Below are 15,067 nucleotides of genomic sequence, written 5' to 3'. Positions count from 1 at the left end.
GAAACCAAATCAGAACACAAGTGCTCACAGGAGACGCATTTAAGTTAGCAGGTGTAAACATTCATATTTCTCACCTGACCACATGTGAACTGATCACCAGATTTAGTCTTTTATCATTTTATTTGTGGTTTATCATCATATCATGCAGTAACACATTGAGATAGTGTTTGATATATTTCGAGACCCTCCCCTTAAAAACCAAAGACAAGTGGTCACAGGAGACACATTTGAGGAGCCAGGTGTAAACAGCGATGTGTCTCACATGACCACATGTGATCGGATCACCTGATGCGTCTTCATACCAGGTGTAAACATGGTCTTAGAGGATGCACTCAATATGAAACATGTTTTTATCTATTAGCTGAATTGTATTTTGTCTTTAACGGCCAGAGTTTTGACTCTAATATGATCAGATATATTTTAATACCGTCAAGTTGAGATTGTCATCTGATTATTTAATGCAGTTTAATGTGTTATTTCAGGTTATAATCATTCAGCCACAGATTCCCAGTATCTCAAGAAGTTCTCCAGCCTCACAAACTGACAGTCCTGTAAAGGAGCCAAGTCCTGATCCCTCGACTCCAGCCAAAAAGAAAGAGGAGGATCCAGAGGTACAGTGAAGTCTAGTCTTGATCCACATTCAGAGCTCAACAAAAAGTCTTCTTTCTTCTTGCCCAGTTGGGGCAGTACTTGTATGTACCAGTCAGGCCAGGAGTTTACTTGCCCTGCCAGAACAAACGTTTGTGTAAATTGTTCGTAAAGCTGGTCTGACTTAAATGTTCAGATTCATGAACGTTTTAGTATTTTCAAAGCCTTAGTTGGTAGGAACAAAATGTAAACCTGCTCCCGACCATGTGTAAATCATGTGTAAATAATGCGTAAATCATGTGTAAATCATGTGTAAATCATGCGTAAATCATGCGTAAATCATGCGTAAATCATGCGTAAATCATGCGTAACTCATGCGTAAATAATGTGTAAATAATGCGTAAATCATGCGTAAATCATGCGTAAATCATGCGTAACTCATGCGTAAATAATGTGTAAATAATGCGTAAATCATGCGTAAATCATGCGTAAATCATGCGTAACTCATGCGTAAATAATGCGTAAATAATGCGTAAATCATGCGTAAATCATGTGTAAATCATGCGTAAATCATGCGTAACTCATGCGTAATTAATGCGTAAATAATGCGTAAATCATGCGTAAATCATTCATAAATCATGCGTTAATCATGCGTTAATCATGCGTAAATCATTCGTAAATCATGCGTTAATCATGCGTTAATCATGTGTAAGACATCCGAACGTGATGGATTCTTTCAGACAAACTGCCATGACTACATTTTAATATATGTCAAATTAAATAATTAATGGAAACACTTATTACTAATTAAATGAGTGAAATTAACCTTAAAAACATAACATAAATGACACATTCATTTTCACAAGAACAGCGCTACTTGATTGGTCAGTAAAATGTTCTAAATCTTAAACGGATAAAGGGTATAGTTTTGCCTGGCACAGCCTGGCGCGCATAGCTCTCGACAGCATAAAGGAATGAGTAAATGATTCTATAGCGAGCAGATCAATACACAGAATGCATCTCTACCAGCTGAAACAGCGATGACGAGTGTGTTGTTGATTTGCACAAAAAGCAAGAAACCGTTCGAGACACTTCAAAAATTATTTCACTTCACCTGTGTATCTCAGCGAGTATTGACGCTGACTATCACACCTGGAGTCGTGAGTTTGAATTCTGGGCGTGCTGAGTGACTCCAGTCAGGTCTCCTTAGCAACCAAATTGGCCCGGTTGCTAGGGAGGGTAGAGTCACATGGGGTAACCTCCTCGTGGTCGCTATAATGTGGTTCTCGCTCTCGGTGGGGCATGTGGTGAGTTGTGCGTGGACGCCGCGGAGAATAGTGTGAAGCCTCCACACATGCTACGTCTCCACGGTAACGTGCTCAACAAGCCACATGATAAGATTCGTGGATTAACGGTCTCAGACGAGGAGGCATCTGAGATTCGTTCTCTGCCACCTGGATTGAGGCGAGTCACTACGCCACCACGAGGAGCGCATTGGGAATTGGGAATTCCAGATTGGGGAGTAAAGGGGAGAAAATAAAAACAGTATAAAATAATCAGGAGCTGTTTAATTATAGATTAATGAAACTAAACTTGGTTGTACCGTAGGGTTTATCAGTTGGATGAACTACTCCAGTTTATGTTTCTGCTCTAACATAATACATCCTTATGTGTGTACATAAACATATACATACAAGTGTTCATATCCATCCATCCATCTTCAACCGCTTATCCGAAGTCGGGTCGCGGGGGCAGCTGCTCCAGCAGGGTGCCCCAAACTTCCCTATCCTGAGCCACATTAACCAGCTCTGACTGGGGGACCCCGAGGCGTTCCCAGGCCAGTGTGGAGATGTAATCTCTCTACCTAATCCTGGGTCTTCCCCAAGGCCTCCTCCCAGCTGGACGTGCCTGAAACACCTCCCTAGGGATGCGCACAGGGGGCATCCTTACCAGATGCCCAAACCACCTCAACTGACTCCTTTCGATGCAAAGGAGCAGCGTCTCTACTCTGAGCTCCTCACGGATGACTGAGCTCCTCACCCTATCTCTAAGGGAGAAGCCCGGAAATGGGCTTCTGAGGAAGCCCATTTCGGCCGCTTGTACTCGCAACCTAGTTCTTTCGGTCATGACCCAGCCTTCATGACCATAGGTGAGAGTAGGAACAAAAATTGACCGGTAGATCGAGAGCTTTGCCTTTCAGCTCAGCTCTCTTTTCGTGACAACGGTGTGATAGAGCGAGTGCAATACCGCCCCCGCTGCCCCGATTCTCCGGCCAACCTCCCGCTCCATTGTCCCCTCACTCGTGAACAAGACCCCGAGGTACTTGAACTCCTTCACTTGGGGCAAAACCTCATTTCCTACCTGTTCATATGTGAAGTGTAAATAAAAATGGTTCTATAAAAGGTGTTCCTTAAAGTATGGGTGGAGAGGGAAGCAGGAAAAAACACAAAAGTTTTCTTAATGTCTAGAATGAGCTTAGGAATAATTTAGATGATGTTATTGTTCACCATTTCTTAAAATTATTTCCACCATTTTTAGTAATCTTTTAAATGGTCCTTCGATGTGACCAGTTATATTTTAAAGCACAAATACTCAATGTAGTTTTTCAATAAAAATGAGCTAATAGAAAGTGCATGAACAAACTGCTGTTTGAATAGTTTTAACTAGCAATGCTTCAGCTGCCTTAATACATTCAAATCACTGGCAGAGTTCAGTCACTGACTAATTGATCTTTCTCTGTCTTCCAGAAAATTGCCTTCATGGTTGCTCTTGGTCTGGTCACTACAGAACACCTGGAGGGTGAGTTGGGCATTTTGATCCTCTCTGCTTCATTTTGAATAAGATATTTAATGAACAACAGTATTCAGAATTGTGCAGTATTCAGAATTGAACAAGAATTCCTTTTTGAAATCTGAATTCCTGCAAACAGCATACTGAATTATAATTTTATTTAGAATTTGAGAAAATAATACAAATGAAATATTGCTGCTTCAAGTGTAGTTTTTATAGCACATTTCATTTGTCAGTATGGATTACCCCTCAATATGTTATCATACAATCAGCATATGGAATATTTCAAGAAACATTTGATTATATTAATAATTAATGAATTAATTGTCACCTAGAATATTTTATTATATATATATATATATATATATATATATCAGTGTTGTGCAAAATTTTGTATATTGAGGATGTCTTCAAAAATAATGCCATAAATAAGTTTTATCACTTAACATCATACAAAGTCCAGTAAACATAAAAAAAGCTAAATCAATATTCAGTGTGACCACCTTTGCCTTTAAAACAGCCCCAATTCTCTGAGATACACCTGCACACAGTTTCTCTCGGTTGTTGGCAGATCAGATGTTTCAAACTTCTTGGAGAATTCACCACAGTTCTTTATCTGCATCGGCTGTGTCAATGACTCCTGTTTCTTTAAATAATCTCACACTGACTCAATGTTCTGTGGCGGCCATGACATCTGCTGCAGGGCTCCCTGTTCTTCTATTCTAATCATTTTTATTTGTAAAAGGAATGTTTGAGAGTCTAAAATGTTTTCTATTGACACACTAAAGCTGAAGATATAAATAACCATCTTAAGACACATGCTTTTGTGAAACATCTTATATGCCTAAGACTTTTGCACAGTACTTTATAAAAGAAAAAAGTATGTGAACCCTTTGGAATGACCTGCTTTTGTGTACATTTGTCTTAACATCTGATTTGATCTTCTAAGTTACAATAATGAACAAACACAATCTGTTTTACTAATAACACACAAATTATTGTTCTTGTACATATTTAATACATCATTCAAACATTCACTGTGTCGGGTGGAAAAAGTATGTGAACCCCTAGGCTGATGATGTCAACTAAATCTAATTAGAGTCAGGATTTGGCAAACCTGGGATTTAAATAATGAAATGAGATAGGAGGTGTGGGTTAGAGCTACTTTGACTTATAAAAAGCACTCAAACATTTTGAGTTTGCCATTCACAAGAAGCATCTGCTGACGTGGACCATGTCCACATAAAAGAGATCTCAGAAGACCTACGATCAAGAACAGTTTTGATTTATTTATTATAATATTTTTAATTTCTCTGATTCACAATTTTAAAGGGTGCCAATCTTTAAATTATGAATTGTGCTCAAAGCTGATGACCATATTAACAGAAATCTCTAGTTTTTGTAGTTTTTAATGATCCATGACATAAACATATTTTCACCATTTGTTCGTCTTTCTTTATGTCAGAGATCCAGAGTAAAAGACTGGAGAGGAAAAGACGCAGTACTGCAAATCCAGCGTACAGCGGACTGTTTGAACCAGAGGTCTGTCTGACCATCATTACCACTTTCACACATGAAACATGCTTAAAACAATTTGATGTAATTTTCCGGAAATTACCTTTAAACTGCTGTGCCAGAAATATAGTTCAGTCATGACAATTCTCATTATACATTTACTGTGTTCATATGGATATGTTAGGATAGTCATGGATATGAAGTTGATAGAATTTGGATTTTGTGGACTAGATCTGCTACACTGCTTCTGCAGAGTATTGCTACTGCTAGAACATAAGCAGGCATACTATGTTGAGCATGTGAAACATGCTGCTGCAGAATTAGACATACTGAAGTAGATTTAGGCAGGTGGTGCTGGAGCGGAGGAGGGTTTCAGAGAGAACTAGAAAGATGGAGTATGCAAGTTGGATGGCTAACAGATTACATGTCCATGGACATATCAGCTTGCACTTACACCATGTAGAGTTTCATGACAGAACTTAAAATCATTAGGCTTCTACTTTGATAACAAGATAATCACAATTATTGACTCCCGCCTCAGGCTGAAAGCTAAACTGTGTGGAGTAATTGCATCAGATTCTTCAGAACTTTGTGATTTGCTTAATCTCTTTGAAAGCAGACTTCTTATGTCGTTAACCTCATACATGCTCAAGCCATTAATGTTAAGCCTTTGTTCTATCATGACATCAATATGGAACTTTTCTGACAATGTTAAACTTCTTAAAACAGCAAATAGCTGAAACTAATTTGCCTTCATGTCGACCGTGTGTCCTAGCCACACATTATCTCTAAACAGACAAACTGTTAACTTCACAAAAAAGGCTGTATGTGTGGCTTCAGATATGAATTATTCCTTTATATTTTCTTTTATATCATATAAATAACACTCACTTATCTGTAAACTTCTTGTTTCTTATTTTACAGCGGAAACGACTTGCAACAAATTACCTGAATGGTGCTATGTTTCTGTCAGCAAGAGGTAATATATATGTTTGCTTTTGTCAAGATGTTGCAATGGTTCATCAGAAAGATAATGCATGGGATCATACACAAACATGTTAGATCAATCAGAATGAATATGCAGTGGCCTAAAAAGTATTTGGACACATTAGTGACAAATAAAATGTCCTAAACATTGCATTGAGACAGAATAATAAAGCAAGTGTCATCTGCAAACATATGAAGCTGGAGCTTTTCTCAGAACTAACTTCTAACTAACTGTTCTGAGTTCATTACATTAAGTATCACAACACGATTGTTTTAACATGTCAAATTTAACAAAGTATGCTTGTGTCATCTTTCTTTCAAATAAATGACTTGAAATCTAATTCAGTGACATTTAGAATATTTTATGTGGGATTGAAGTGAAAATGAATTTGAATCTTGAAACTGAGTTGACTTCTACAAAATCCCCTTAAATTATCATTTCTTCTCTTCTTGTTGTTTGCACACTGTTTTACTCATGTGTGTATATTTCTTGTTTAACCAGTGATTTCTTTGAAATGTAGTGTTGAATATAAAGCCAAACACTCACTGCTTTAACCTGCTTTACACACAGCAGTACTGTTGATTAGCCATAATTACTAATAAATCAATAATTGTGATGCCTACTAACCTGCTGTCTGCTTTCACTCACGCTAGACTCTGACGAGCTGTGCTGGAAGGTACATCTATACTCTAACATCACTGTGTGTGTGTGTGTGTGTGTGTGTGTGTGTGTGTGTGTGTGTGTGTGTGTGTGTGTGTGTGTGGCGTGTGTGTGTGTGTGTGTGTGTGTGTGTGTGTGTGTGTGTGTGTGTGTGTGTGTGTGTTTGAACCCATACGACCAAAATCAATTCTATATATATATATATATATATATATATATATATATATATATATATATATATATATTTATGTATACTGTAAATTAAATATATATTAATATAAATGTGTTTTGAATATGTTTTTGAACCCGTTTTTGTGTGTATATATATATATATATATACATTTCAGTGAGGGTAGGAGCTTATTCCCACTGTTTGTATTATTATACTCTACGCACATTTGCATGTATATCTAAACAGTAGATTGATAATAAAAATTTTTTCCTCTGATTTACATTTTGTAATATATTTTGAAATGTTGAGATTTTTACATAATAGGTTTTTCATTTCAAAAATATACACAAATATAGTTTGGAAACAAGACATATTTGTTCTGAAAAGAAATGGATTCTTTTCTTCAGCTCGAATGCATTAAATAGATCAAGAACAATACCTTAAACATTAGTTTAGCAAATTATTAATAGTGTATGAAATAATGCTTTTATATTTGCATTGACATAATGAATTAAAATTGCACTTTAAAATCAAAGCCCAAAGTCATTATTCCACAAAGTCCATTATTTTGTTAGAAGAACAGTTCTCTTACGAGAGGTTCTCTCGTATTGCGTAAGCTAGCTTACGCTACGGGAAAGATTCATCTTTTCTGAGATATTGAAGCCAAAAAATTATCCTTAATTTTGTATCCATTGTCAACGCAGTGCAGCAGCTGCATACCTTGAGCGGGCTAGCTAGCGAGCTCATTGGTTGCTCTGCGGCAACTGCTGCAGCCTATAGACGAACTTGAGTGAACTCGCGTCCAATGACAGGCGCCCACGCGTCACTGTATCAAAGCCCGCCAGAATGGGCGTGGCTAGAGTGCATATAAGCGTAAGTTCGTAGGCTGGAACCCTGATTTTCATCTATTCAGCGAAGCTCTTCGCATCTCTGAACTGCAGAAGCCGCGTCGCCGTTCGAGGGGCATCTAGCAAGCTTGGACAGCGCTCGAAGAAGCCGGCCATCTTCACCACCTTCAGCCATCCTGCGAGCTACGCCATCCGGCGACGTATCCTTTTTAGAGCAAGCTAGTTCCTCAGCGAACTTCACAAAAGAGCAACGAGCGTCTTTTTAAAGATGCCTCGCACCACCTGCGCCTCATGCCGCGCCCCTCTCAGCGCCGGAGACCGCCACCTCATCTGCGCTCTCTGCCTGGGACTGGAACATGCAGAGCTCGCCCTCGCTGATGGCAGATGCGACCTCTGCAAGGAGCTTCCGATGTCGACCCTGCGGGCTCGACTCGAAGCACTCAAAACCGAAGCCGCCGCGCCGCCTTTCGTTTCGCCGCGCAGAAAGAAGCGCCGCTCCCAAAGGCTGCCGGAACCGGTGTTAGAAGCGACTACGTTGCCGGAGCCTCTCCCTCGAGCCTCGCTTTTCCGCGCTTATGCCGCCGCCGGCCAAGCCGCATCTGCTCTGCATTCCATGGCCGTTTTACGGATCCTCCAAGTGGACCTTCTTCGAGAGTGGGATGAGAAAGGCAGGCACCCAGAGGCTGTTTCAGATCTAAGGAGCACGACGGATCTCGCCCTTCGCGCCACCAAAGCTGCAGCTCAAGCCCTAGGGAAGTGCATGGCCGCGCTGACTGTGACCGAGAGACACCTATGGCTAACGCTAGCCGACATGGGAGAAGCTGAATGCTCCACGTTCCTCAACGCGCCGCTCTCTCCGTCCGGTCTCTTCGGTTCCGCGGTGAGTGGCATTGTTGACCGTTTCTCGGAAGTCCAGAAAGCCACCCAAGCCATGAATCTCTTTCTGCCTCGTCACGCTAGCTCCTCTGCAGGCCGCCCACGTGACCTGCCTCCTGCACAAGCCTCTTCAGCTATTTGGACGATTGGCTGATTTTGGCACAGTCACATACGGAGCTTCTGTCTCACAGGACAGTTCTCCTCAGTCATCTGAACAGTTTGGGTCTTGCAGTCAATTGGACCAAGAGCTCACTACAGCCCAGTCAGGCAATTTCCTTCCTTGGAATAGAACTAGACTCCATTGCGATGACGGCTCGCTTATCTACACAGCGCGCGCCGTGTTCAGCGACTAGCCGCGTCCTTTCAGATGAACAGCCTCACGCCTCTGAAAAAATTTCAGAGAATGCTAGGTTACATGGCCTCAGCCGCAGCAGTACTTCAGCTGGGTTTACTGTGCATGCCATACGCCCCCATCAGCATTGGCTAAACACCCGCGCGTCTCGCCGGGCTTGGGCCACGGGCCGCCAGCCGATCAGAGTGACTCAGACCTGTATCTCAGCTCTGCAGCCCTGGGCAGTGGCCGAATGGTATCAGCGGGGAGTGACGATGGGAGCTGTATCTCGCCGAAAAGTCATCTCGACAGACGCGTCCAACACGGGTTGGGGCGCGGTCTGCGAGGGCTCTCCGGTTTCTGGCCTATGGTCAGTTCAGGAAAAGCTCCTTCACATAAATTGTCTGGAAATGATAGCGGTCGAGTACGCTGCGTGCGCTTCCTCCCGGTCATTCAGGGTCACCACTTCCTGGTCCGTTCGGACAACAGATCTGTGGTATCCTATCTAAACCGTCAGGGCGGTGTCAGATCCAGGAACCTCTTCCATCTGACAAAACGCATACTGAGTTGGTCCCAGTGCCACCTCGCGCCGCTGAGGGCGATGCACGTGCCAGGCCACCTGAACGACGGCCCAGACAGACTGTCCAGAGACAATATTTCCCCAGGGGAATGGTCCCTGCATGCTCAAACATTCCAGAAGTTATGGAGCATATTCGGCAGAGCAGAGATAGACATCTTTGCGTCAGAAGAGAACTCTCACTGCCCAGTATTTTTCTCGAAAAGCGAGGACGCGCTGGCCCAGGACTGGCCCAGCCGCCCGCTTTACGCCTTCCCTCCCGTCTCGCTATTGCCACAGGTAATGCAGAGGATCAGGGAAACGCGTCACTTGGTGCTCCTCATAGCCCCACGCTGGGAAAATCAGACATGGTTCCCGGAGCTTACGCAGCTGTCGCTGACAGCCCCGTGGCCCATTCCAGTGAGAGCAGATCTCCTCTCTCAAGCTCGCGGCACGATCTGGCATCCCCACCCAGAGCACTGGGCGCTGCACGCGTGGGTGATCATCGACTACCCGTCGCTTTGCCAGAAGGAGTAATAAACACTATTATACATGCTAGAGCCCCTTCCACGAGAAGACTCTATGCGTCCAAATGGTCTTTGTTTTCAAAATGGTGCACCGACAGAGACCTGGACCCACGGACATGTGGGGTGTCGTCGCTGCTCGTGTTTTTACAAGAGCTGCTGGATAAGGGCAGATCCCCATCCATGCTCAAAGTGTACGTGGCGGCCGTCGCAGCGTTCGCTGAACCCTGCACGGCCAGTCACTGGGAAAAAACGAGCTGGTCATCCGCTTCCTCAGGGGAGCTAGAAGGATGAACCCCCCCGCGCCCCCCATCGGTTCCTGTCTGGGATCTTTCCGTAGTTCTCGAAGCTATGAAAGCCCGTCCTTTCGAACCGCTTCAATCCGTGGATTTGAAATACCTTTCACTCAAAACCGTTTTTCTAACTGCCCTGTCATCAGTTAAACGTGTGGGAGACCTTCACGCGCTGTCTGTCAGCGCTGCGTGTCTTGAGTTTGGACCAAGTGACTCCAAGGTCATTTTAAAGCCTAGACACGGCTATGTCCCCAAGGTGATCGGTACTCCTTTCAGAGCACAAATCATTTCCCTATCGGCGCTGCCAGCATCCGATAGCGAACGCGTGAACTCCTTTGCCCAGTCAGAGCACTGAGATTGTATACTGCGCGCTCCGCCTCTTTCAGACGCTCTGAGCAGCTTTTCGTTTCGTTTGGAGGGTGCACCAAAAGTTTCGCCGCCTCGAAACAGACACTGTCTAGATGGACAGTGGACGCTATTGCTGCCGCGTACGCGTCAAAAGACCTACCATGCCCGTTAGGCATTAGGGCTCACTCCACTAGAGGCATGGCCTCCTCGTGGGCATGGTCCAGCGGGATTTCCATTCACGACATATGTGTGGCAGCGGGCTGGGCTTCCCCCTCCACCTTTGTCAGATTTTACGATCTGGAAGTGCCCGCCCTGCAGGCAAAACTACTAGCGGTTTAATACGCTACAGCTCCCCTGGTGAGCTGCACTGACGGGACACATTCCACACAGACCGGCACCACCGCTCTGTCTTTCCCTTCCCACTATGTGCTTATGTATTACACACACACTGGCCCGCACTCTTGCCAGCCAAATATTATTCCCCCACTCACAAGGGCTCCCCCGGGTCCCCCCACCCCCGGGGCTCATGCAGTGGATGCTTGGCGCGCACGGCGTTGACAATGGGTTCCCGTAGCGTAAGCTAGCTTACGCAATACGAGAGAACCTCTCGTAAGAGAATGAATCAGTTACCCTAACGTAACCTCGGTTCTCTCTAGATGAGGGAACGAGTATTGCGTAGCCGGCCGTGCTCGCGCCACGAGCGATTTTACGCTTCATTCAATGAAAACCAGGGTTCCAGCCTACTGAACTTACGCTTATATGCACTCTAGCCACGCCCATTCTGGCGGGCTTTGATACAGTGATGGCGCTGAGCCTGTCATTGGACGCGAGTTCACTCAAGTTCGTCTATAGGCTGCAGCAGTTGCCGCAGAGCAACCAATGAGCTCGCTAGCTAGCCCGCTCAAGGTATGCAGCTGCTGCACTGCGTTGACAATGGATACAAAATTAAGGATAATTTTTTGGCTTCAATATCTCAGAAAAGATGAATCTTTCCCGTAGCGTAAGCTAGCTTACGCAATACTTGTTCCCTCATCTAGAGAGAACCGAGATTACGTTAGGTAACCGATTCGTTTCAAATGGTTGTGCTGTACAGCAGAGAGTCATTTTGCAATTCTTGATCAATTGAAAATATTCTTATTAATAAAATGATCGTTTTCTTTCTCAACCATAAATTGCGTAGTGTTTCCAAACTTGAGAAGGGTGCTGTACTTCTTTCAGCTGTGCGGTTTAAAACATATACTTCTGCTAGAGGAAGGGTTCAGAGTGTTTGCTAATGATTGATTTCATATTTTGAATTCATGTATGATCGATTGTAACTCAAAATCAGAGTTGTGAAATGTTGTCATTATGTGAGTAAATTATTTCACATCGTCTTCCATGTTAACAGGCTACATTTAAAAATACATCTCACGATACTTGAGTTTCTCACTGTGTGTTATTGTAATGCAATCTTGTACGAACCCATTTGTTTCATACATTTACATCGCAGCACTGTCAACATGGTGTTTATCTGAATATGTGTGTGTGTGATGCAGGAGTTGCAGCATGATGATCACTGTGCAGTGTGTAAGCAGGAAGGTGGTCTTCAGCCCTGTCACACCTGCACTCGAGCCTACCACCCCGACTGCCTGAACCCACCTCTCAAAACTGCCATCAGGGGCATGTGGATGTGCCCCAAGTGCCACAAGAAAGTATGTCAATGTACACGCTTCAAGAAAACACAACCCATACGTGCTTGTGAACCTGTAATGAGAGAAAGCTGCTCATCTTCTTTCTTTTTGTCTTTTGAAGGTTTTGAACAAAGAGAATTTGTCTTGGCCACAGAAGTTCATGCAGTCGTATGTTACACATAAAACAGGTGAGCAGTCAAACACATAACGATGTGATCATACAGAAATATAATCGGAAGATTGTGATCGTGCTAAGATGCAATCGTGATGATGCGGTCACGTGATGATAGTTGTGTTTGACTTCAGCTGCACCTCTCCTATTGAAGAACGGTTGTTGCAGGAAAGTTGAAGAGTTGAAGAGAGAGCCGTCGAGTCTGACAGATATTGCAGTTGAACATGTAATACCCAGAAACACTATTTATCTGAATAGGTTATGTGCTGAAGAAAACAGCCTACTATATTATTGAAATCAGTCAGTACTTCTGAATTAAGACATATTTAATATGATAAAACATGGATTTGTGTGAGTCAGCAGAACTGAAGGTGCTTGAATATAACACACAACATTGACATCAGAGAGTCTGTCCAATCACGAATAAGCCGTGTTGTCATCAGAGCGTGTGCAGCAGTTTTGGGGTAACAGCAGTGGTTGATGCAGGCGTCTGGTCTCGCTTTGCTCTCGTTGTGTGTCATGGTGATGCAGCAGTGGCGGTGATGAAGGTCGGACATGCATGCATCAAACCAGGCACCGATTGGTGTTCGCAGCACTACATAAAGTGTAACACACCTATGCCAGCGTAGGGCCCTTCAAAGAGAAAACAAAAATGGCAGTCATGCTGTAGGATCGGTTCAAACTGAATTCTCAATAAAAATAACTTTAAAAGTCTATTCTGAATGTCCGTTCATTTGGATCCCCACACCTTTTAACCTTCTGGAACTCTCACTGTGGAAGTGTTTGAGGGAAACAGGGCATAGGAATGATGAGTTCTGATTGGAACGCACCCCTATTGTCAAACACACTACGCAGTGAAAGTGATTCATCTGATTCACACTGTACGTCATGCTGTCCTCGTGGCGAAACAGAGACTTTGAGAAAGAAAAATTCTAGTTCTGTCAATTGAGTAAAATGTTTTTTTTATATTCATTTATAAACTTTTCCAAAGCATTAACAAAATGTTCCAGACAGTTAAAGTCATAACTTTTCCCCACAATAATCAATCATACATGTAGATAATAATATAACAATAGTAGTAATAAAAATCTAAAATACAAAATAGGCAGATATATTTAAAAAAAAAACTAATTAACAAATGAACATGATATCTTAAAAACATAAAAATAACTAGAAAAAAAAGTTCGTCGAGACAAACTTTAAGTTGGCTTGTGAAAGTTTGGACCAGAAAGTTTCAAGAAGTTTAAAGTAGTTTGAATTTTAAATTTGTTTATAGTTTAAATTAGTTTGAAGTTTAAATTAGTTTAAAGTAGTTTATAGTTTAAAGAAGTTTATAGTTTAAATTAGTTTAGTTTAAATTAGTTTAAAGTAGTTTAAAGTTTAACTTAGTTGCTAGATAGATAGATAGACAGACAGACACTCAGATAGATAGAGAGATAGATAGATAGATATTTACCCTCAGATAGATAGATAGATCGATAGATAGATAGATAGATAGATAGATAGATAGATAGATAGATAGATAGACATTGACCCTCAGATAGATAGATAGACAACAGACAGACGGAGAGACAGATAGATAGATAGATATTGACCCTCAGATAGATAGATAGATAGATGGATAGATAGATAGATAGATAGATAGATGGATGGATGGATGGATGGATGGATTGATTGATTGAGTCTTTAGTCTTTATGTTGTTCTGTTGCAGAGATATGTGATTTGTTACTCGGTTGCTAGGGTAACCCCATATGGTTGCTAGGCAGTTACCATAGTGATACTTATCAAGTCTTCTTGCCATCCTGATTGAAATAAATCAACCCAGACGTCTCTACGATTTTCTGTTGCAGAGATATGTGATTTGTTACTTGGTTGCTAGGGTAACCCCATCTGGTTGTTAGGCAGTCACCATAGTGATACTTATCAAGTGTTCTTGACATCCTGATTGAAATAAACCAACCCAGAAGTCTCTACGATTTTCTGGTCCAGAGATATGTGATTTGATACTCAGTTGCTAGGGTAACCCAATTTGGTTGCTAGGCAGTTACCATAGTGATACTTATCAAGTCTCCTTGACATCCTGATTGAAATAAATCAACCCAGAAGTCTCTATGATTTTCTGGTGCATAGATATGTGATTTGTTACTCGGTTGCTAGGGTAACCCCATCTGGTTGCTAGGCAGTTACCATAGTGATACTAATGAAGTGTCCTTGCCATCCTGATTGAAATAAGTCAATCCGGAAGTCTCTACGTTTTCTGATGCAGAGATATGTGATTTGTTACTCGGTTGCTAAGGTAACCCCATGTGGTTGCTAGGCAGTTACCATAGTGATACTTATCAAGTCTCCTTGCCATCCTGATTGAAATAAATCAACCCAGAAGTCTCTCTGATTTTCTGGTGCAGAGATATGTAATTTGTTACTCGGTTGCTAGGGTAACCCCATCTGGTTGTTAGGCAGTCACCATAGTGATACTTATCAAGTCTTCTTGACATCCTGATTGAAATAAACCAACCCAGAAGTCTCTACGATTTTCTGGTCCAGAGATATGTGATTTGTTACTCGGTTGCTAGGGTAACCCAATGTGGTTGCTAGGCAGTTACCATAGTGATATTTATCAAGTCTCATTGACATCCTGATTGAAATAAATCAACCCAGAAGTCTCTACGATTATCTGGTGCAGAGATATGTGATTTGTTACTTGGTTGCTAGGGTAACCACATCTGGTTGCTAGG

General features: G+C 42.4%; 1 protein-coding gene across 1 annotated transcript in view; it reads left to right on the top strand.

The window, feature by feature from the left end:
* LOC127637171 (PHD finger protein 21B-like) overlaps positions 1-15,067 on the top strand; it is a 78,917-nt gene that overhangs the window by 55,099 nt on the left and 8,751 nt on the right. The window contains exons 5-11 of the mRNA XM_052118100.1: positions 483-611; positions 3,336-3,387; positions 4,844-4,920; positions 5,818-5,872; positions 6,535-6,557; positions 12,025-12,180; positions 12,281-12,347. Coding sequence (XP_051974060.1) covers positions 483-611; positions 3,336-3,387; positions 4,844-4,920; positions 5,818-5,872; positions 6,535-6,557; positions 12,025-12,180; positions 12,281-12,347 — 559 coding nt within the window. The remainder of the gene's footprint in view (positions 1-482; positions 612-3,335; positions 3,388-4,843; positions 4,921-5,817; positions 5,873-6,534; positions 6,558-12,024; positions 12,181-12,280; positions 12,348-15,067) is intronic.

The sequence above is a fragment of the Xyrauchen texanus genome, chromosome 45, assembly GCF_025860055.1.
Source record: "Xyrauchen texanus isolate HMW12.3.18 chromosome 45, RBS_HiC_50CHRs, whole genome shotgun sequence".
Taxonomy (NCBI): Eukaryota; Metazoa; Chordata; class Actinopteri; order Cypriniformes; family Catostomidae; genus Xyrauchen; species Xyrauchen texanus.
This window is presented reverse-complemented; position numbering and strand designations above follow the sequence as displayed.